Source organism: Lepidochelys kempii, chromosome 3 (assembly GCF_965140285.1).
Source record: "Lepidochelys kempii isolate rLepKem1 chromosome 3, rLepKem1.hap1, whole genome shotgun sequence".
Lineage (NCBI taxonomy): Eukaryota > Metazoa > Chordata > Testudines > Cheloniidae > Lepidochelys > Lepidochelys kempii.
In genome coordinates, this window is record NC_136382.1 from 119,873,279 (window position 1) to 119,896,085 (window position 22,807).

At 39.2% G+C, this 22,807-nt stretch overlaps 1 protein-coding gene and 1 long non-coding RNA gene across 18 annotated transcripts in view; both read left to right on the plus strand.

Annotated features, from left to right (window-relative positions):
* Positions 1 to 22,807, plus strand: part of ARID1B (AT-rich interaction domain 1B) — a 405,620-nt gene that overhangs the window by 158,369 nt on the left and 224,444 nt on the right. Inside the window, exon 5 of one of the 17 annotated variants that reach the window (XM_078852210.1) lies at positions 5,868 to 7,619. The exons of the other annotated variants lie outside the window; for them this stretch is intronic. Coding sequence (XP_078708336.1) covers positions 5,868 to 5,912 — 45 coding nt within the window. The 3' untranslated portion in view covers positions 5,913 to 7,619. Of the gene's footprint in view, positions 1 to 5,867; positions 7,620 to 22,807 lie in introns of those variants that run through there. 17 annotated transcript variants of the gene reach the window in all.
* On the plus strand, positions 7,877 to 10,008 carry LOC140909141 (uncharacterized). The gene is made up of 2 exons (XR_012158099.1): positions 7,877 to 8,251; positions 9,061 to 10,008. It is a non-coding gene; the product is annotated as an uncharacterized LOC140909141 (long non-coding RNA).

Genomic DNA, 22,807 nt, shown 5'->3' on the forward strand with positions numbered 1-22,807 from the left:
AATGGATCTACTGAAAGACTCAGGGCTGAATCCTGACTACAAGGGTGCTTTGTGGACGGTGTGGGTAAAAGAATCATCCAGTCCAGACTGTGAAGTGGTGATTAAGTTGATCCAAGCTGGCTACTGAAGTTTTCAGGCTGCAGAAGCCCTGTAGCTCCTGTTTCTGTCTGGCAGGAATGATTGGTGGATCTGCTTTTTTCATCAGCTGACCCTCAAAGCCCACCTGCATGCTGGGGGAGTCTGTTCTGTGGTGGGTTCCTAGAATCTTTGCTGCTACTTGTATGTCTGTGGATTGGTTCCCACCAGCACAGGATGAATGGGCAGTTTCTCTTTCTCATCTTTGGAGGCTGGGTGTCAATCAATGAAAACTTCTGATTTTGGTTCCTGGTAGCCAATTGGGGCACCATCTTTATTAAGAATTTTAAGTAGTTTGATTTATCTGTTCCTTCCTTTCTCAAAATCTAAGAACATTACATATGATTAAAATTACAAACTTTAACAAAATACAGAATACTTCCAAATAATTCTCTAAGGAAAGAACTGGGAAATGTTGTCATTCTGAATTACCCCCCCCTTTTTTAAAATCCTTCATCACCAATGGAAGTTGGGGGGCGGAGGAGGCACTAGTGTCTCTCTATTATGGACACTTCAAGTTTCAGTCCTTTCACCCTCTTTTCAGATTTATATATAATTTTTTCTACAAAACATAGCAAAAATTGTTTTCTTTATGCAAGCTTGAAATGTTCAACTTGTTCATAAAATGTCTTGGTTCAAGATGGAAACCTGCATTTGACTCTTCCAGCAATATTTCCATGTAACTTTCTGGCATTGATCAACATGCAGGGGTATATCTATCTATACGTGTCAGTTGCTATCCTCCGACAAGGTACCTGTGGTTCATGTGGATCAGCCCCTTTTCTAGTACAGGATCCATGTTTTCAGATTGGTTACTTTCTCAGGATGTTACAAACTTGGGACGTTGTGGCAGCAGACCTCTGGAGGTAGGAGGTTTGTTACTGGTTTAGATCAGCAGTTCTCAAACTGTGGGTCGGGACCCCAAAGTGGGTCGCAACCGTGTTTTAATGGGGTCACCAGGACTGGCTCAGACTTCCTGGGGCCAACGCCCAAACCCCACCTCCTGGGGCCAAAGACAAAGCCCAAGGACTTCTAAGCCCCGCTGCCCAGGGCTGGTTACAGGCCCCCTGCTTGCGGCTGAAGCCCTTGGCTTCTGCTTTGGTCCCCCGCCTAGAGTGGTGGGGCTTGGGCTTGGGCCCCCCTCACCCGGGGTGGCAGGGCTTGGGCGGGCTCAGGCTTCAGACCTCCATCCTGGGGTCATGTAGTAATTCAGAAGAGGGTCGTGATGCAGTGAAGTTTGAGAACCCCTGGTTTAGATTGGGGCCAGCACCTTTGTACAGATTGCTGTTGTGGTCAAGAAAATTAGGAACCTAATCGTCTGGATTTGCTGTTAAATGCAAAAAGAGGTGTCTTATTGCCTGTCAATGGATAATTCATGGGTACCAGTGTTTCAATCCCTGGACAGGAACTGTAACTGTTCACTGAGGCACAGGAATACTTTTCTGCTACTTCTTGGTGTGCTTCCTGAGGTTAATGTTATCTTGCCAAGACTTGGTACTTTGATCTCAGCATCACCTTAGGAACATGCTGCAATTCCTATTACTTCAGGAAAGGAGTTCTTTGAGACATTTTTTTAGCCAGTCCCTTTGACTAGAGCATGTAGAATGCTTCCTCAGTTGATGAAGAGCAAGAGAATGCCTTGAAAGCCATACTTCTAGAGTGTCTGGTTTATATTTAGCTGACACCATATTCCGTTCTTTTGGGCTGAGGAGCTAATTCAGGCCAAAGAATGCTAGAAGGTGTTTGGAACACATCAGAGAATTGCACATCAGTGTGCTCAAAGGTAAGTGCTGTTTGATGTACTCTCCTCACCTTGACAGACGGATTTCGTTATCGTGTTTTGCTCATATCTTATAACATGGTTGTGGTAGCCTACATTAACCAGCTGGGGTTTTTCTGAATGGGTTGCTTCTTCTGTGTCATTGGACAAATTTGAACCTCTGTTTTGCCTGGCCCTACATGTTCTAGGAAAGGAGTATTTGGAAGCAAATTAGGTAGTGATCTTTAAGGCAAAGTATTTTTCAGATGATGGAACTCTGGGGAGAACCAGAAAGAGACTTCTTCTCCTAAGGCCCAAGAGGAAAGAAAAATAGCCACCTAGTTATTTAAACATTGGCAGATTGAGGAACTCAGCCTCTAGGCCTTGCTTATGAATGTAGAACGCTGAAAAATCCAGGAATTTCCAATAAAGTCCTTTCCATACTGCTGGTCCCTTGAAAGAAGGGAACATCAGAAGTCTACTGTAGGATGCTTCCTCTTTTCATTTAAAACAGGAGATAGTCCTTCCCAGCTGTTTCCTTACTCCTAAAGCAGTAAAGGAGAAGCTTTGACTCAAATGTGATGCATGTAGGGCCCTTAAGACCTTCTTATTTAGAGTAGCTGAATTTAGAAAATCAGAATCCTTATTCGTTCTCTTTGAGGGTAAGAAGCATCTAGATTTGTGTTATTTAAATGGATAAAACTCTCTATATCAGAAGCATACAAGCTGATGTGCCTTCCTTGTCCTCTTAACATAAAAGACCAATCAACTGCATCATCTTCACCTCCCACAGACTGAAAAAGGGAGAGGCTTTTGTTAAAAATTCTGCAAAGCTGCCAGTTGCTGATCCCTCCATGCATTTTCTAAGCACTATTTAGCCGTGACGTGCTTTCCTCTGTGGATGTTTTTTGTGGGCAGCATGTTCTGTAGCTGGGACTTGAGTGAGTAGCTTTGTGGGCCTCTCCATTTCCCCTCCCTCTTTTTATTTTTGTTAGATGTGCCAGGGAAGTTACTACTGTTTTTTAACCAAGCTCTTTATTTGATAGTTGATCTAAATACTTTGAATAGAATCTACTTAGCTTGGCGCCTTTACCTTTTCCCAGCTTCTGTATTATTAGTCTTTGGGTCCAGGGCTTTCTTTGTAGATCCCATTCAGCCTGTACCAGTGGGAGCTGGAATATTTCTTATCAAACAATTTCTTTCTGGGACCCAGTTCTGTCAGTGTGAGAATCTGTCCTTCTAGTCAGTGAAAAGTTTTGAATTTGCACTTCTTGCTTATTGCATCTTGTGGTGTTACCAAGAGTTTTAAGTTTTGGAAATCCTCAAATTGAAGAGGAGGTGATGGGAGTTGTGTCCTGTTTGGCTAGTGGGGGAGACAACTTGAGATTCTCATTAATTGCTGACTTGCTAGTCAAGAAGAGGTAGATAGAATTGATGGATCCAGGGCATGTAAAAGTGTTCTGAAGAGTAGTAAGAAACTCCTCTTTTGCTGCTAGTTATTATCCAAAATTCTTGACTCCTTAGTGACAATTTAAGTGAGCTGTAGCTCACGAAAGCTTATGCTCAAATAAATTTGTTAGTCTCTAAGGTGCCACAAGTCCTCCTTTTCTTTTTGCGGATACAGACTAACACGGCTGCTACTCTGAAATTTAAATAAAGAAGCTAAAGTTTCAAAATGGAAAGACACACATATACGTTTAAAAGATAATATAAAAATTTGGAAGAGACAAAATCTTTTAAGACAAAATCTTTTAAAACAAAATCCTAAAACTGTAATTGCAGTGTGTCTGCTCCCACAGTTTAAACATTGGCAGCAATGGATTGTTTACCTTTTAGCCCACAACAATCTCAATTGTATTTTTGTGGGTTTTTTTAAATATATTGTTTATTTTATATTAATATCACTTTAGTGATTGGATCCTCATATAATAAAGTTTTTTTTCTTTTCAGAGACATAAACATCTAACATCCTGAATCTCTGTTTTGTTTTAGTATTAAAACTTTTACACACATCTTGGGCATAATTGTTTATACATTTTATAGCATGAAAAAGAGAACCATATTGATTGTAAATCCTAAACATCTGCACTGCATATAGATGCAAAGCCTAATCCTACAAAAAGACATGTATGTGCCTTGTTCTTTCCTAACAAGTTACTGTTTAAATTCTGAGGAGAGATTTGATTCATTTGAATTTTCTGATGCAATGTGTCATATTTTCATGAAATAATTGACACTGTAATTTTGGATTTGTTCCATACTTTCCTTTTAACCTTCCTTGTTGAACCTCCTCCATTCTCTCCACTGATTACACTTTTGGAGTAAACAAACCCAAAATCTGACTTTTCAGTGAAATTCTGTTTGTATTAAAATTGTGTAATTTCAGTCAACAGAATGCATCTGCTAAAATTCTTTCTGATGTGGCTGAAAGTCTTTTTAGCTCCTACTCACTTGCCCCTAAATTTCCAAAACTGTATGTGGGAATTTAGCCAGGTACCTCCCATTCACCTTTCAAGTGCTACTGAATGGGCAAAGTAAAAAGTTCCTGCGGTGCTGACTGTGAATATACCACATGCTTTCCAACACTCCATTCATGTTGATGGAATGTTAATACAATTGCAGCTCTATTGCAGCTGCAGTGGAGAACTGGCAACAAAAGTGTTAATGCCAGTGTGAGACAGTCTGCTAATCGGATTTTTTTGTGAGGAAGTCAGCTTGCTTGCTTGCTTGCTTTTCCTGGCTCTGGCAAGTCTTGAGATTGTATTTTCATCATTTAAGAAAATGTCTATAGGATTGGAAGTGATTGCACTGTAAGGTGTTTTTTTTCTTGGCATGTTAACTCCACTGACCGAGTGGTTACCTAGTACTTAAGGTTACAATTAGCATCTGGATCTGGTACTGCTAAGTATTAAATTCGGTAGGAATGAGTGTTCAAAAGACTGCATTTTTTCTGTATTGTCTATATTGCCAAGCAGAAAAGCTAAACATGACATAACATCTTCCTTCCCTTGTCCAGTCTTTGTCTTTTCTACTGGTTGAGTAAATCCACCAAGAGCCTCAGTACTGAATGTACTTCATTTTTCATAAATTCATGGCTTCCTATGCCATTTCTCCCAGCTGTTCTTCACCTGCTGGTTTTGTCTTAGTGACCATGGTCATAGCAATAGTAGAGAATAACAACATTATACAGTTTCTTTTGCGCTGAACAACAAATATGCATGTTTATAGCTGTACTGACAAGAAGTAGTGAGTGACTTATGATGAGAGGTGGAGCATCAGTCAGTGTGCTGTCACTGTCCAGTTTGAATTGAGTTGGGAGCTCTGATGCTGTTGCCACGTAATAGAGATACTGGAAGAAATTCTGATATCTGCCATTTCTCTTCTTTTATGTTCAGTAACGTGAGCATTCACAAGCGTTGTAATTTGTCTGTTACTTAATACAACACAAATGGCACATCTTTGTTCCACGAGACATTCAAACATGAGAGAAAAGGAGTACTTATGGCACCTTAGAGACTAAAATGCCCAAATAAATTTGTTAGTCTCTAAGGTGCCACAAGTACTCCTTTTCTTTCTGTGGATACAGACTTACACGGCTGCTACTCTGAAACAAGCATGAGAGAGTCACTGTTCTAGCATATTCTGACATGCTGAACCAGCTGATATGGAGGAAGATTTCATGCCCTTTCGCTCTTCTGTCTATACATTTAAACCCTGGATATTGTCCTTAAAGTAGACTATCAGATATCTACAGGCCTTGAGAGTGTGAGATATACTGTCAAACTTAACTAAGGAGCCTTGTTTGGTGACAGCAGTAGGGTGTGTGTGCTGTGCTTGGAAGACTGTGAGTAATACAACTCTGTTGATCAAGTCTGTGCATGTTTGAAGTGTTTATGGATAGCAGCTACTACTTATTTCACTCTCTGACCCACGTGTCCTAATGAAAAACTTGTGTGTTGTTTCTCTATTTCAGTTGTTGCCAGAATTTGTTGTCGTCTTTACCCTCAGACTTCACTAATTTAATACACTACACACAAAAGGTTAGAAGGCCTGTGCTCTGGATGTCCAGCTGTCAGTCTCCAACACTTGAAAAGGACACTTTTTTAAAAGTCCTTTGCCAGGCAACATTGATAGACTCCAGCAAACTCTGAGTCAGAATTCTTCAGAAGATGCCATGCAAATGGATATGGCTTCCAGCTGGTTCCAGTTATAGCCTTGCAGGTCGTAAGTGTGATCCTGAAGTATGGGGGTTCAGGACATGAACTGATGATGGCACAGTAGCATCCCTAAAAGTACAAATGTAAAATCCTAAACTGTTGATTGCTTGCTTGCTTCTCTGAAGGCTGATCCTTGTTGGCGATTAAGAATTGATTCCTCATCCAAATTAGACTTTTAAAACACAGAAAACTTCTTATTCCTTGACTGAATAATATATGTGAACTCTCCTTGACAGCTTCCATGTTGTCATTCCTCAATATGTGACAGCACCTCACATTTGCAAATATTTTATAGTGAATAGGTTTTGGGTATGCATGCGAGGGCCAGGGGGGATGGGAGGAGGGTGTTGTGGGTTTTATGAGGGTGTTTTTCAACAAGTATTTTGTTATGTAAAAGATCTTTAGGTCACAGGACTTCTTTAGTTAAAATATTTTAAAAATTTATTATTTGTTTACCATTGAAACGTTCTTGTTTGTGCCCTAAGCAATGCGTGGTGGCATGGGATGGATTCAGATATACATTTCACAAACTTTAAACACAATGAAACAGCATTCTTAAATAACATTTTTTGTGTACGTACCACAGGTTTATCCTGTATTAAAGTATTGCTTTTGCACATCATGAACAATGCCTAAAGAATCTCTATGTGTGTGTGTAGGTTGAGGTGCTTTAAAATTTTACTAAATTCCATGCTATTTTATCCTGATGATGTTATTAATTGTAATCCACTGTCAAAAATCACTTTCATGATTATGCAGAAGTTTGCAGCCAAGTTATTCATTAGGATATTGGGATAAATCTCATTAGTATGATGGAGCAACGTAGGACTCATTTCTTGTTTTCAAGGCATAGAACAATAGCTGAGATGCTTGAAAAAGTTTGGTTTTGAGGGTAGGGACTTGTTTAACCTCTTAAACAAATATAACCAGCACACTACTGTTTTTTTCAGTAAATTAAAGAAAATTATTTAATTTAATTCAGAAGAAATGTGTGGTAAGAAACATGTCCGGGTAAAGTATTTCCATCAGTGTCGATCACTGTGTAAGATCAATTTCACTACGTGTAAGAGTAAATAAAATAGTTTGGCTTAAGCTGGATGAATAACCCAACTGTTCTAAACATCTTGAGTCAATGAAAGTTCATCCAGATTTAGGTGTTGTGTTTACTAAACAACTTCTTTGTCTGGAATGTTGTTTCGATTTCATTTTTTATAATACATGCATTTTCTAGTTCTAAGTCAAGAAAAAACTGTCAAATTAATTAACCTTAAACGCAGTGGGTAGAAAGAGTTATGTTAGCGGACTTGGAAATATATTTCAAAGAAAATTTTTTGGCAGAAATAAACAGCTGTGTTGCAAAGAATCAAAATTTGTTACAAGGAGTTATGTCAAATTGTAATAGCAATTTATATCTTTAAAAACAAATTAAAGTTGACCTTCAGGTGGTGTGCTAGTGTAACTTTTGTAAATAGGTTTCAGAGTAACAGCCGTGTTAGTCTGTATTCGCAAAAAGAAAAGGAGTACTTGTGGCACCTTAGAGACTAACCAATTTATTAGAGCATAAGCTTTCGTGAGCTACAGCTCACTTCCTCAGATGCATATCGTGGAAACTGCAGCAGGCTTTATATATACATATATATATATATATATGTATTCTCTGTGTATATATAAAGCCTGCTGCAGTTTCCACGATATGCATCTGAGGAAGTGAGCTGTAGCTCACGAAAGCTTATGCTCTAATAAATTGGTTAGTCTCTAAGGTGCCACAAGTACTCCTTTTCTTTTTGTAAATAGGACTCCGCATACTTACTTTGCATGCAGGTAGTTTGCATGCTCAGCTTTGCTGAGCTTTGAATGTGTATCTTCCAAAGTGAAAATACTATAAATTTAGATTGGAACATGCTTTTATGTGAAACCCACATCACGAAATAAGAGAGGAGGAAATATGAGGCTATGACGTCGCAGGTTGTCAGACTGTACTGCTTCATTTGAATCTTATTCACATTGGTGCCCATGAAGAAAGAAGTGAAATGTAGGTTTCTAAATTATACTGTGAACTTAATTACATGTATTTTTGAGGTCAGAAGCCATTGACATCAAGACTCCATTTGGCTTTGGATCATGCCCATATAACAATCTGGTAAGATATTTTCATCTATTAAATAGATGTAAATTTAACTGCTTTCTTGTATTTTTCATGGCTCATTGGACAGAAAATTTTCTGGACCATAATCATGTGGTTTTTTTTTAATTGTTGTAATTTTCTATTTCTGTGACATTTTGTGGGTTTTGTTTTAATTTTCTTTTTAATTTGGATCAATCAGAAAGTTCATCAATAAAAAATTGTCTAATATATATCTGCTTTTGTTACAAGAAGGTGTTTCAAATAACAGACCAAATCATCCCGGGGGCAACCCTGAATCTCACACTTCTTAAGTAAACAAACACACTAGATCTGTACTTCCGAAAGTACAGAAGCCCCATCCCTTAATTGCAGTAGGTGATCTCCTGAGGTCCCTTCCAATCCTGATATTCTATGATTTGTAGATCTTTTTATATCCCGTATTACTCGTGCTGAGTCTCATAGAGAGATGAGTGTTATTTCAGATTTAAAGAAAATAACAGTACATCTTTTTGAAAATAAATTAAATATAAACCCAGAGAATGACTGAAAACTCAGCAAAGTCTAGTATTTTTAAACTGACATGCTCCAGAGTTGATAAAGTTTAAACGTGTGTGTAGTTTTAAATGTATATATATCCCTTAGTGTATTTTTGGTCTGCTTTTCTGTCAAAAAGAAGCCTAGTGAACAGAAGGCCATCACCAGGACCTTGCTTACTGTAGCAGGAGGCTTTTAGAATGAGTTCCCATCTGTTAGGCCTGTGTACTGATAAAGCTTGCAACAACAGCTGGCTTGGCTCTTTGCTAATCCGTTCATTCCATCTACAGATCAGAAGGTGGCCTGTTCCTTCTCAGAGGCCGTTGGGCCTTGGAGACTTGCCTTAGCCCTATAGCATTCCCACTAGACCTACAAGCAAGTATAATGATATGGGATGAGGGCTGGCAACTTGATCATGAGGTGGGTGTAGCAATTGTAAAGTATTGTTCAGAACATCAAACTAGTATCTCTTATTGCAAGCAACTAGTTGTATTTCAGTGTTTTAACAGATGTGATGCTAGCTATGGATAAATCAAAATCATTAGTGTCTGACCTGGAAATATTTTTTAAAAAAGGAAACTTTTGCCTGGTTACAAATAACTTCTGAATATAGTGTATTCTGCACCACTCAAACTTAGCCATTATGAATCTCAAGTGGCACTGAAGATGTAATAGGACCAACACCAAAGATGATTATTCTTGATGGCACTGAGTTTGCCCTGCTCATTTTACAGGGAAATGAAATACTTTCTTTCATTATGTGAAACAGAAAGTATTAAAAGTATTATGAAAATCATCACTTCTTTACTATTTAACAAGGTTTTTGAGCAATTGCTTTTTTGATGTAAATTTATTATTGCCGTTAATAGCATTTGTGTAGCATTATGGTTATAGAGGTTGTTTGCAGATGCAGATTAAGACACTATTCCTGCCTTAAAGAGTTTATAGTCTATGAAACATAAAGAAAAGACAATGGACAACAGCTCAGGCAAAGGAAGGATGGGGACTATTGTTGGTGAGAAGGAGGAAGAACAGGTTATTTTAAATAAGTGAGTTTGAAGGAGGAGGAAGGAGGAGGGCAGTTAGTGGATGAGGACAGGGGAGAAGGCACAAAGATGAGGGTAGGAAAAGGATAAGTAGGTTGAAGAATTGCTAAGAGTGTACAAAGTGGCAGGAAGAAAATGAGAGCTAAGGTGTAGGTGTGGGCCAGATGACATAAGATATTTTACGTGAGGATTTGGAGCTTGACTTATTTGTGGTAGGAGTGAGGAAAACAGTGAAAAGATTCAAGAATGGGGTGATATGGACAGCTAGAGAGTTGGAAGATTGCTTTTGTAGCAGTGTTTTGGATAGGCTCGGAGGAAACAGACATGATAGTCAGAGAGACCAGACAGGAAAACATACCGTAGGAAGGTTTCAGTAATCAAGACAAGCGATGACCAAGGGCAAGAAGAAGGATTTTAGCAGTGGAGTTAGTGAGCAAAGAGCCAATTTGTTTTTAGTATTTTCATAGATGAACAAAGTAATCCTTGGATGACATTTTTTTTTAACTTTCAAAAGAAGACTGGCATTTTCTAGACTGCCTGATAAACTAGCAATTGAACTTTGCACTTATTTAACACAATTTATCACACAATCTCAAATCACTTTACCAATTAGAATTAGTAAACTGAGGAACAGATGTACTAACTGACTTGTCCAATGTTATGAACACATGTGGTATATGCAGTAACTGTGGGGATATGGACTTTCTTCTTTTTCTTTTAAAAGTTTATTTTAACTTAATTGATGCATAGAAATCATCACGTAGGGAGAAACATTTACACAGAAAATGTAGCAAATGGAATAAACTGACTGAGATCTCAGTTTGATAATTCATATAAAAGTCTGGGATATGAAAGTCACATTAACTGAACTTAGTTGATTGTACTCTTATTTGTATAGTTTGCTGACAGTGGGCCAAACTCTAGTCTGAGCTAAACCTGTGTAAATCTGGAATAAGTTAATCAAATTCAAGATTTACATAAGGCACTTGCATGCCATGGTGCTTGAGTACAGTATAGGAACCTATGTGGATAAACCTGAAAGTTAGTTAAAATTGAATTTGGCCCAGTGACTGCATATAGACTTTTTAGGAGTGTACTAGATCTACAATGCTTTGTTGTGCTGCCATGAATCTAATTTTAATTTGGAGAACTAAATTGATTCCCTTTCTTAGGTCCATGTGTACTTGTACACTCAATTTATCTTTTTTTTAAAAAATGGTTTTTATTATGTTATCTTTGTTTATCATAAGACCGTAATGGTAATGCTGTGGTTCAGATTGGGGCATGTTATAAGCTTTGCCTTCAGTCACAAAAATAATTTTTCCACTAAAAGTATCCCTTTTGTTAAAGGTCCTCATTTCTAGCAAAAGGTTAATTTAAAAAACTGTGTGTGTGTGAGAGAGAGAAAGAAAATCATACAAATGTCAGCTGTTTTAAATCAAATGATTTAAAATATTTAACTTCAAACTTAGCATGAAAACCTGCATACCTGTTTTCCAAATGTTGCAAAACACTAGTTAAGAAATAAAGAGGTTATGACCAACTGAAAATAGCATCCTACTTTGTACATGGTACCCTGTTTCCCTTTAGTGATTTAATTGCTCACAGAGTATGTCTGTTCAGATACGTGCATGCAAATCTTCATCTTCAGGACTCTGCTTGCACCCATTCACTCATTCCTTCTTGTCACTCCCTTCTGTCTTTAAGATGAGATTGGAGGGGGATCAGCAGATCTGGCAGTGTTTTTTGCTGGGCTTCTATGCCAGGAATTTCATTCAATTTAGAGCCCCTACTCTGGCGCACATGTCCCCAGAAAATGCAAGATTTGAACAGAATATACAGTTCAACAATTGCGTATTACTCTAAATATACTGTTTGTCTCCTTGTTACTTCTTTCCTCTGTTTCCCCACCCTTCTCTGATTTTCTTCATGTTCAGGCTTCTCCTTAAAGTTTCCAGCTGCTCTTTTCAAAACTCATAAATTCTAGCAATCTAGATTTTGATATGGCTCCCTTCCAAAACCTGCTCTAGCCCTGACTGCACTAGGGTTATTTATTTATTTATTTATTAATCTTTTATCATTGGAAGTTGTTGGGCATTTTTACCACAGTATTCTGTAGACCTATTCTGAACAGCGTCGGATAATGTGGTGGCAAGAAAATGCATGAGCACTGTCTATACCAACCAAACGTAGTGCAGTCGTGGGAGATTTCACAAAAAAGGGTGTGGGGATGCAGTCTGTATCAGACAAGAAGAGTCACTTGGCTGTGCATTTAATGGCTTCTAGTCATATTTTTATGAATGTAGCATGTTGATTATACATTTGGCTGGGTCATCTTTACACTTGTGTTTGAATTAATTTTTATCACACTGCCTAATAAACCATAAACTTGTACAACTTTGTGGGACACTTTTATTGTGTCAACAGTAGAGTCCCTTCTTAACCACACAGTCACCTCTCCCCCAACAGTATAGGAAAAATTCTAAGCACCAGCCTCGAATAACCAAAACATTGGTGCAAAGAAGTGAAACATTAATTGCATGTTGCTTGCTTTGATGATGAGGCTGTGACCTGTTCTTAGAGACCTAAACACATTGAATGACTAATACATCTGACCTGAGGATGAAAAGGAAAACTGGTCTCTTGCCTTGGCTTCTTTATAAAAGCTCCTGAATGAAAATTCTAACCCATACTGCTGCATAATTAACTAGCTATATTTCTTCTGAAGTACAGTATGGGGCATAACTGAATGAACAGAGGCAGAAATAGTGAGCTATACAAGCAAATTACCCAGAACTTTTGTTGTTTGGTGGCCTCTAAAATAAAAAGGTGGTATTACAGGAAGACATTTAGTTGTTAGTGTCCAGTTGGAAACACCAGTCATTTTATGAACTCAGGGCTGTTGTGTGTGGATTCAGTCAGATCTGTGGCTTGTCTTTGAAGGCATTTGAAGAATAAATAGCCATTTAACATAATTTAATGTTTAAAAGCTTTGATTATTTTGGCTGTAGAAATATGTGACAACCATATTTTTTTGTGGAGACAAAGATTTGGATTCAGTCAAGTCACCTTAAAGTATTTTCTTATTTCTGTCTTTCCCTGTTCATCCCCAAATGATAACAGAATTGACTAATGTTTGTACAACATTTTAAAAACATAAATTACTACATGAATGGCTAAATATTATAATAATTACATCTAACATAGGGGCTAGATCCTTTTCAAAATACAATGAGCTCTCAGCACAGTTCAGGTGGGAGTGTGCAAAGGTGGCCTTTGCTCTCCTCCTCCCCTTGCCAGCTATGTGCCAGGCCATTTTCCTGACAGAGTTTAGTAGGCTTCAGGAAGTCCTGGCCATGTAAACATAGAATATCAGGGTTGGAAGGGACCTCAGGAGGTCATCTAGTCTAACCCCCTGCTCAAAGCAGGACCAATCCCCAGTTTTTGCCCCGGATCCCTAAATGGCCCCCTCAAGGGCTGAACTCACAACCCTGGGTTTAGCAGGCCAATGTTCAAACCACTGAGCTATCCCTCCCCCCTATGCCTCCATGCCAGAAATGTGGGTGGCATAGAAGTGGATATACTGCTTCTGTGCCTCTGGAGGATTCCCCTACAACTGGATTATCCTTTGGCTGTATTAGATGTAGGCCTGCTTTGTGTTGGCATTGCAATGCAAAGGTGTAGCGCTGCAGTGGAGCATCTGGGCCAGGACTTTCAACAGGTGGACCTTTACATGAGAGAAAAGAAGGAACATTAGCACAGCAGAGGCTCTTACCACAATTGCTGGTCTCCCCATCAGTCATTTATACTTTTATCTGAATGGGCCATTTGCCATTGGTTTCAATTGATCAGTGGTAGTATAGGGCTTAAGGCTCAACTGTGCCCAGTAAGCACTGAATGCAGGAGAGGAGGAGGCAGCTGCAAAGGAGCTCTTTACCGGTCCCAGATTGCTGATGTCAATTATACACAACTCAGTGCCACTTTAAACTGCATCAGTTGGCACTGGCCCTCAGGGAACAGTGTGGAAGCTGAGGATTTCTGGAGTTCAGCAGCCTTAATCCTTTCCAGGCATGTGCCCCTACCCCCACCATGGGGTTGTGTCGGAGCCAGCCTTTTGGCTTCCTTGCACCACTGGAAGGGCAAAAAGGGGCCAAAATGGAGCTGAAGATCTGGTTCATAATCTAGCTTCTCATTATTTTCCATAATGGTCACAGGATTTCTCTCCAGAGGAAGCAAACATAATTTTCATGTGGACAGTTTATTTTTCTATACATTTGTCCAATGGGTATGCATCCTATGAAGTTAATTATGTACATAAAATATATCGGGCTGGTTTAGGGAGAGTCCCATGTACAGTAATAGCGATGGGAATTGCTCAGAAAACAATATACAGTATTTTAAAAGTGGCCCCTTCTTGCCATCCAGAGCAACCTTGTTGATTGCACTCTTTGTCTAGAGTGTCTGAATTCCTCCTCCTTACAAATGACTGTATCTGGGGTCATGGATTACATTTCAGTAAATATTTTTTCTTTTGACAGGTTTCAGAGTAACAGCCGTGTTAGTCTGTATTCGCAAAAAGAAAAGGAGTACTTGTGGCACCTTAGAGACTAACCAATTTATTTGAGCATGAGCTTTCGTGAGCTACAGCTCACTTCATCGGAAGTGAGCTGTAGCTCACGAAAGCTCATGACTAACCAATTTATTTGAGCATGAGCTTTCGTGAGCTACAGCTCACTTCATCGGAAGTGAGCTGTAGCTCACGAAAGCTCATGCTCAAATAAATTGGTTAGTCTCTAAGGTGCCACAAGTACTCCTTTTATTTTTTTCTTTTGAAATCTCTTTATTCATCACGTTTCCCCCCATGATCTTAACAGAAGTGTTCAGATTCTAACTTTAAGTGAATCTGTCATCAACTGTTAAAATTCTACTGACAATTTTTAAAAATAAGTTCCTTTCCCCTTCAGATATACACAGTCCCATTTACTTTAACACTTCCAGCCATGTTTTCAAGCTTTGTTCATGTTCCTCTAAATGAAAACATCACACTTCCTTCTCAAGTGAACTTGCGAAACTGGTCAAACTAGACTGACACGGCAGTGTAAGATTACATTCACTACTCCTTTAGCTTTGTAGACAAAATGCAGCCTTAATGATGCCTGTGACTGGTTCAGGGTAGATTAAAGCATGTACTTTCTTGTAGGATAAATGATGTGGAAATCTAATTCACCTTGATGTGTCCTTTCTGTCTTTTTTCCCCTTTCTCTTTCCCTCCCTCTCTCTTCCCTCCCCCCTTTGAAAGTAGTGGAGAAAAGTTCAAAGAGATGAGGTTCTCTCTTGGAGCATGTGGAGTGAATAAGGAATGATAGCTGGGGGAATGAAGGGATAAAAACCACAGCTACAACGCTGATGTTGAGTTTTGCATCAAACTGCTGTAGGTGATGGCTTTCTCCTCTTGCTTTGACAGAGAATGGACACCATGTTCCAGAAAAAAGTACTTACGTAAAACCTGTCTTATTCCAAAATATTTTGGGATTTTCAGCTTTGTTATATTCTTGCTAGTGGTATTTGTTCAGTTCTCCTTTTGGACTACTTAACCCAGGAGGGTGAAGGTCATCAGTACAGAGAAGTGAATATTGTCTGCTGCATCCTCTCCAGTCTCCATTTGTGTGATAAAGCAGAGCAGTTGCATGCATTTGCTGCCAGATTTCTAAAGCCAGGGCTAAAACCCGGCCCCCCAACAACATATATTGGGTTTCTTGGTACTGCTGTCTGACTTCTTCTGCCCTCTCTAACATATTTGTTTACTGTGTACTCCCCTCCCCCAGCTCCCAGTTGCACGCACGCACACGCACACACTTGTATACCTCTCAGTGTATTTTTGAAATAAGTATTAGAGGTACGTTGATAAACTGAGACAGACAAGTAATGTGGCCTATCTAAATACAAAGCTCCATTGCAATGTAAGTACTTCAGACTGTCAAAAATTGTCTGGTTAAGCTGAAGAGTGTGAGTTTAGGAAATAGTGTTTACCATACTGAAACAATGTGAAAAAGAAATGCAACTTTTTGAGGATGGAATAAGTAGTACAGTAAATTGTCAAAACAAAACAGTAGTGTGTGTGATGGTGATGATGATGGCCGTGATTCCTCTTACTGACATTCACTGATTTGCAAATTAGAGGCTGATCAAGGAAAGATTGTGTAGGATTGTAAGGTCCACTAGGGCAGGGATTTCCTTAATTTTCCTCCTCTAGACACAGAAAAAAATACATAAACCTCCCCTACTGTCCTCTCTTTAAAAAGAAAAAAACAAGATCTATGAGAGGGTTAAAAGTGGGTTGAAATACCAGTACATTTGGTATATTTTAAGTATATGGAAAGGGAAGTCTGTATCTATTTTTCCCTCTTCATTTATCTTCATTTTGAAGGAGTGCAGAGTTCAATCCTGTGTTTTGCTTTTGTTAAGGCCCACAGAAAGTAAATACTATTCCTTTTTATTTGTTTCATGTTGCTCGGGTTGGCTTGTTTCTCCCCAGGAAGAGGTGGGAGTATCCCCCGGGAGGCCAGCCCCACAGTCTGAGTATGGGAACAAATTCATCCCGCACAGCACTCCAAAATTAGAAAAAGGAGTTGAAAAACTGTGAATGTTGGTGGCTATGTAAACTGATTCTTTTTGGACTTTTTAATGGGTGCCCTTTTAACACGTTTGAGTGAAGACATGACACAGAATCTAAATTCTCTTTGGAGATTATTGTAGGTGGGGCTCTTAACGCCTCCTATTATTAAGGTTGCCCAACACTTCCTATTGGAAGTCCCTGTTTTCAGGGGCTTATAATTTTTTTTTTTTTTTTTTTAATTTCAGCCAAAATGGTTCAGCCATTTCCGAGATCAAGGCTGGAGAAAAATATGTTGTTTTTCCGGTGTTAAAACAGCTTTTTGAACAGCTCTAGTGCCACCATGCTTTGGAGCATGGTCTTGAAATTTGGTGGGTTTGAGGTAGCCTTTGTGTCAGGGATGGGCCTCAGATTATAGCAGCAAAATTCTGTCCACACTGGGTATGTTTCAGTCCAAGGGTAAACAGGAATTTCCTCACAACTGCAGGTCTGGGTACCTGAACTGAGAACCGGGAGACTGTTTCTACTCTGCTGTCCGTGATCCCTCTGCTAGGCCCAGGCAGCTTGGAGGAGGAGCTGCCTGATTTGAATACAGAAGGAACAAGAGCCAGACATGTAGCAGGGATAAGAAAGAGATGGATCTGTGGGGATGGGGATTAAAGACCGGGGCTGGATGCTGGCAGGGGATGAAGAGGGAAACTGGGACTGGGAGTTAGTGTAGGGGGAGACTGGGACTGGGAGCCAGGGAGGGAAACTGATGGGGAGGACACTGGGACCCTGTAGGTTGTGGGGAACTGAGATTGGATGAGGAGCCTGGGGGGAGTGTGGGATTGGCTGGGGAAGGAGACTGGGACTGAAAACCAATGGGAAGGAGGTTAGTGGCAGGGAAGATAGATCTGATGAAGAGCGAGGGTGTGGGGGAGAACTAGCAGTGACTGGGCAAAGAGACTGGAACAAGGATGGGGGGTGGGTGGAGATCGGATGAGGAGCCTGGGAAGGAGATTGGTAGTAGGAGCCGATGGCGATCATGGGCAGTGAGGATGGGGGAACAACTGGATGCCAGAGTCAGGGAGAGAGGCAGATGAGATAAGGAATTGGGAGGGGAAGAGCAGGACTGACTGGGATTGGGACTCTTGAGGAGTGAGACTAAGATTTGCTGGGCAGGGACCGTAGGACTAGGGATGAGAAGCCTGAGGAGTGGACTCCGGAACTGGCTAGCTGAGGAGAATGGGACTGGGATAGGGTGACCAGATGTCCTGATTTTATAGGGACAGTCCTGATTTTGGGGGCTTTTTCGTATATAGGCACCTATTACTCCCTACCCCCATCCCGATTTTTTACACTTGCTATCTGGTCAGCCTAGACTGGGATGAGGAGCCAGGAGTGGCAAAGAGACAGGACTTGCACAAGTACAGATTGGAGGGGACAGGGCAGAAGGCATCAAGTTTGCAGGGAATAGGCAGAGGAGTTTGTGCCCACAGCACACACCCCTCCACAGCCCAGAATGGAATCCAAGATTCCCTAGTCTCACCATTCCTCTGAAGTCAGCAAAGATCTGTGAAACCCACTGGCAAAAGTCTTATCTCTCTCTAGTGCTGGTCCACATAGAGGATAACAGTTTATTATTTCTGTCAGTTACTCCAGTAGTTCAAGTAGTAGAGGTTTGTGGGGTGGATCTAAATGTTCCAACCTTACTGTTGACCCATGTGAATGTCAATATGATGCCACATTCTGGAAAGTTTTTTCTCCAGTTCGCTTCTTTTAAAAAACCTAGGAAATTATGCACACAAAAAGCTATGTTAGAAGAACATTATAAGTCAAGTTAGGAAATGCCAAAATTTAGGTACCTGTGCAACCTGATTCATGCCCCACCCCCCATATGCGTGCATTGTGATAACAGCCTTTAATTACATGATCACATACTGTTTTTTCCACAGAACTCCTGCTTCATTCAGTGCACAGGCTGGACCTGCCTTGGGGATGAATCAGGGTTGTGTAGCAGAGGAATTTGTTGTGTGTAGTACCTCTCCCTCATTTGTTGCAGAAGCTGGAATGTGTGTAGTGAATGAGGCAAGGGATTTGCAGAATGAGAATGGGAGGTCTCACAGTTAAATCAGTGGAATGCTGCCTTGGGGAACTGAATTCTGTCCCTGCCTGTGCCAGACTTCCCGTGTGATGCTAGGCAAGTCACTTAAACCGAACATTTCACAGGGGGTCATTCACTGAGTTCTTTGTTTTCTGGGTGCCTGATGTGAGACCCTGTAGTCTGATTTGCAGAAATGTTGAGGACTCACAGCTGCAACTGAAATCGATCAGAGCTGTGTTTTGAACATATAAAGTGCTATATACTATTACGTACTCTGAAAAATCAGAGTGTCTCAGATTGGGCACCCAAAATTAGGAGATACTGTTGACCTTAATCTTTCTGTGTCTGAGTTTCCCATCTGTAAAACTGAATATTATCCCCTTACATAACAGGGGTGTAGTGAAATAAATTGATTAATGTTTTAAAGTATTCAGATACTACAGTCATTAGTTCCATAAAAAAATCCATGAGGAAATGAATAATTCTGTCTTCAAAGCAAGACTTGAATAGTGTGTAGTAAATAATGCGTAGAGCCACAATTAAACAAGGAGTATAAAACAAAATATTGAATAAATGAGCACTGTCTATTCTGTGCACTGAATGAGGCCAGGATGCTGTGAAAACAATAGTATGTGATCATGAAATTAAAGACTATATCATAATGCATACCCACAAGAGGTTTGAATTAGGGTTGTATAGGCAACCTTTATTCTGGCACTTCCTAACTTTTGAGTGTTTGACTTTGCAAACATTAAGATCTTTTAAATGTGTGTGTGTGTCCATGCATACACTTGAAACCACAGGTTAACACACAAGTGCATATTTAAACATCCATGGTCTTCCTCATCATTATTTGCATATTATAATGAAATATCTTGTTCATAATATTTTATTAAGTATTGATTTGATACTATAAAAATTCTGTGTTGTTTGGTCCTTTGTATTATGGTACACGTTAGTTGTAAACTTTCTTAGGTGCTTAAATCATAAAGGTAAATATGATTAACTGAAAGACTGTCTTGGAAGTTCAGAACTCTGTGAATTAAGCATGGAATTATTAGAATTATTGATAATGTTTTCAAAGCTGCATATGCATTTTATTTTTTGATCCCATGCCCTCCAGCTTTGAATATGGTGTTTACAATAGCCTTCTTTATATGCATAAGAGGTGGGATTTCTTGAAAGATTTTTCTTTTCTCCAAATATTAATATAGCATTCTCCATTTAAAAATACTTTTAGCATCTTTTATATTCTGTTGATAGGCTAAAACCCAAAACTGACAGTGGAGTCAAATTCATCTGTGGCATTGGAAATCTATTGAATTAAATAGCTACACCGGGAATGAATTTAGGCTGAAGGTTTGAATACCACCTCTTATGTGTAGCAAAAGGAGAAAAACTTGATCAGTTTCGACTGCAGCCTTCCAGCAAGAAACTCTTTACCTTTTTGCAGATCCCTTTACCTTTAAAGTACCTGACTTTAAAGGGGGTAGCTGAATATCTATGTGTGGAGACTTAAAGCGGTCTTTGTGGAAGTACTTTGAACAGTGATAATAACAATGGTTTCTGGCAATTGCAAAATGGGATCTGACCAATTTTAGTAAAATAGTGACAATACTAGACCCACAGAGCTCACTTTTGAAAGAGTATTTCAGTTTGAACTGAGTGAAACTGATGTTTTAAGAAACAGTTTTGCACCTCTGTAAATGACAGACAGCTGCTGGACGAGGTAATGATCTGTCTTCATGTTTGATGCCTCCTTTTATCAGTCCAAGGCTTTTCACTGAGTCAGATCTATTGATTAGCATTAGTCTACTTCCCAGGAAGCCTACTTTACATTGAAATGTCACGGGCTTGGGATACTATGCCAAGAAAGAGCTTGAACTCTGTCAAATGCTGCCTGGTAAATTATATGTTTGCTGAGTGTTTAGTAAGTATAATAGCTTTGCAGCCCCAAAAATGTTAAATGAGGTCATTTTTATCTCCTTTGAACAAATATTGGGGGAGAAAATGATGGGGTCAAATGGAAGATATCCTACACTTTCCAGTGCTTTATGGAATACAAGCTAATGGAGTGATGGAGTGAACAAAATGTAATTCCAAGAAGTTTGAGTGAGGTAAAATCTCCACTTCATATTAGCTGGTGTGTATTTATTCAAAATAGCAACAATAGGGGTTAAAAATAGCAAGATCCTGCATCATTAACACAAATACAACTGTATAACCAAACAGTGTTGTTTTGTGCAGAAACATAGGAAGACAGGAATTTGTTTGTGTGTGTTTTTCTTTCCTTAGCTAAATTTTTTTTTTAATTTATTTTTTGTAGTGCTTCAGGGGATCCAGGTGCAACCCTTTACGTATAAATGGTCAGTTCTAAAGCAGAAGCTTAAATATAATACTGCTCAGTAATTATGGTAATTGCATCAATGGAGGTTAGCAAGAAGCTAATTGTAACCTTGGGGATGAAGAAAACAAACTGGACGTATAGAACATGTTTTAAAACACCTTTTGGTTCAGATTTATTTTAACTTTACTTTACCTAGATTAAAATGTAAATGTTTTTAAAAAATTGTTTTCAGTACAAAAAGAATTAAAGTTGTGAAACAATCCAATGAATGACAGGAAATGTTAAGTTAAGTTGATGTTCTATCCTTCACTCCATTGTGAGTATTTCACCTTTTCCCACCCCCTCATCCTCTGCGTCACACCAGACTTGGTATTTCACTAGACTGGATCAGTTGTTGCTATCTTTGGAAGACAAATTGTGCCAAAGGTCTATAGTTGAATGGACAAACACCTAACACGCTTTCTGGTTGCTGTTGTGGTGTATTTCTACTATTTGATCTTCTCTTGTAACCTCAGCCTCTATGTTGCTTTGCTGTGAAAGATTCCCAGGTTAGGCTGTCAAGATGTATAGTCAGTCATATTAATTTTGCAGGTATGTAGAGTATTCTGTGATATCTTTTTTCTTCATGTTTACAATTAAAAAAAAGTTTCCAAAAAATGCATACTGGATTAAAAATATTTATAATAAAGGTATTCTTTTAAATAAACTGCTATTTTGTATGTGTGTGCAATCTCTCTTTCTCTGTCTGTCTGTCTGTCTCTCTCTCTCTCTGAAGTGTGTGTGTGTTTGTATTTTTTAAAGCAGTTTACAAAAAAGCAATTTATTGCAGTCTAACATTATGGAAAAGCAGTTCCAGCACAAATGTGTAATTCTAGCCTGCAGAAAAAGCAACCCAATTTCAACTAGTAGAAGACTGTAAATAATAGAAGCTGTAATATCATTTAGCTCATAGAGATAACATCTCCATCCCAGGAAAAGTCCTTCAGTATCTAGGGGAAGATGTAATCAAATAGGGGTTTCTGCACAAAAGAACTATCTCATGAAGGTACTTGGAGAAGAGATCTGTACCAGTTCTATATAATCCTAGGGGGAAATGAGCAGAGAACACTGAAATTTGTTAATCTACAGATTTAAAGTAGAATCAGAATGTGGGAACGGTTGGCAAGCTGTATCTTGTAATTTTTTCTCATCCCCTGAGGCATGTGCCTGGCTCACATAACTAGTCACTAAGCCGCTTGGGTTCAGTGTTCTCCTGTGCCATGGAGGCTGTACAGATGAATCCCTAATACTAACAGAACACCCTCAGTATTATTAGAATTGCAAATCTGAGCTAAAAAAAACCTAGGATAGTAAATGTAACAAAAAAAGTGCAATAAATGAGCCTTAAAGACATTCTACAACATATATGACCATATCCACATTCATCACCTGCAAATTATTAACTGGAAGAAAAGGAAGGAGGGTGGCAGGGTTTGCCCATAGATGTCTCAATACCCTAAATGGTTGTTAGTCTGGCCAGGATATTAAAGGCCATATGGTCCCATAACATTTTACTAATGCTTTTCCACATCTTGGTAAAAACCTCTCTTTCTAGCAATGCCAGTGTCTTTTCTGAATACAATTAAAATTTAGTTTCTTGAAACAGAATGTTTTCAGCTTACCTGGCAGATGCGAGAATTGTGTTATACTGATTAGATGTGACACACAGAAGGACATCTCTTGGTGGTATTCACGATTCAATAGGTGACATTCTTTTCTCTGAGCCAGTGCTGAATCAATGTCCCAGCATGGTTTTAGGATAGATTGTCCTCTTGGAGGTGCCATCTTTCAGATGAAATGTAAAATGGAGGTCCTGTCTACTTGTGATCATGATAGTTTCATGGTAAATTAACAAAAGAGAGAGAGTATTACCCCAGCATCCTGATTAAATGGTAAGTTGGGTAAA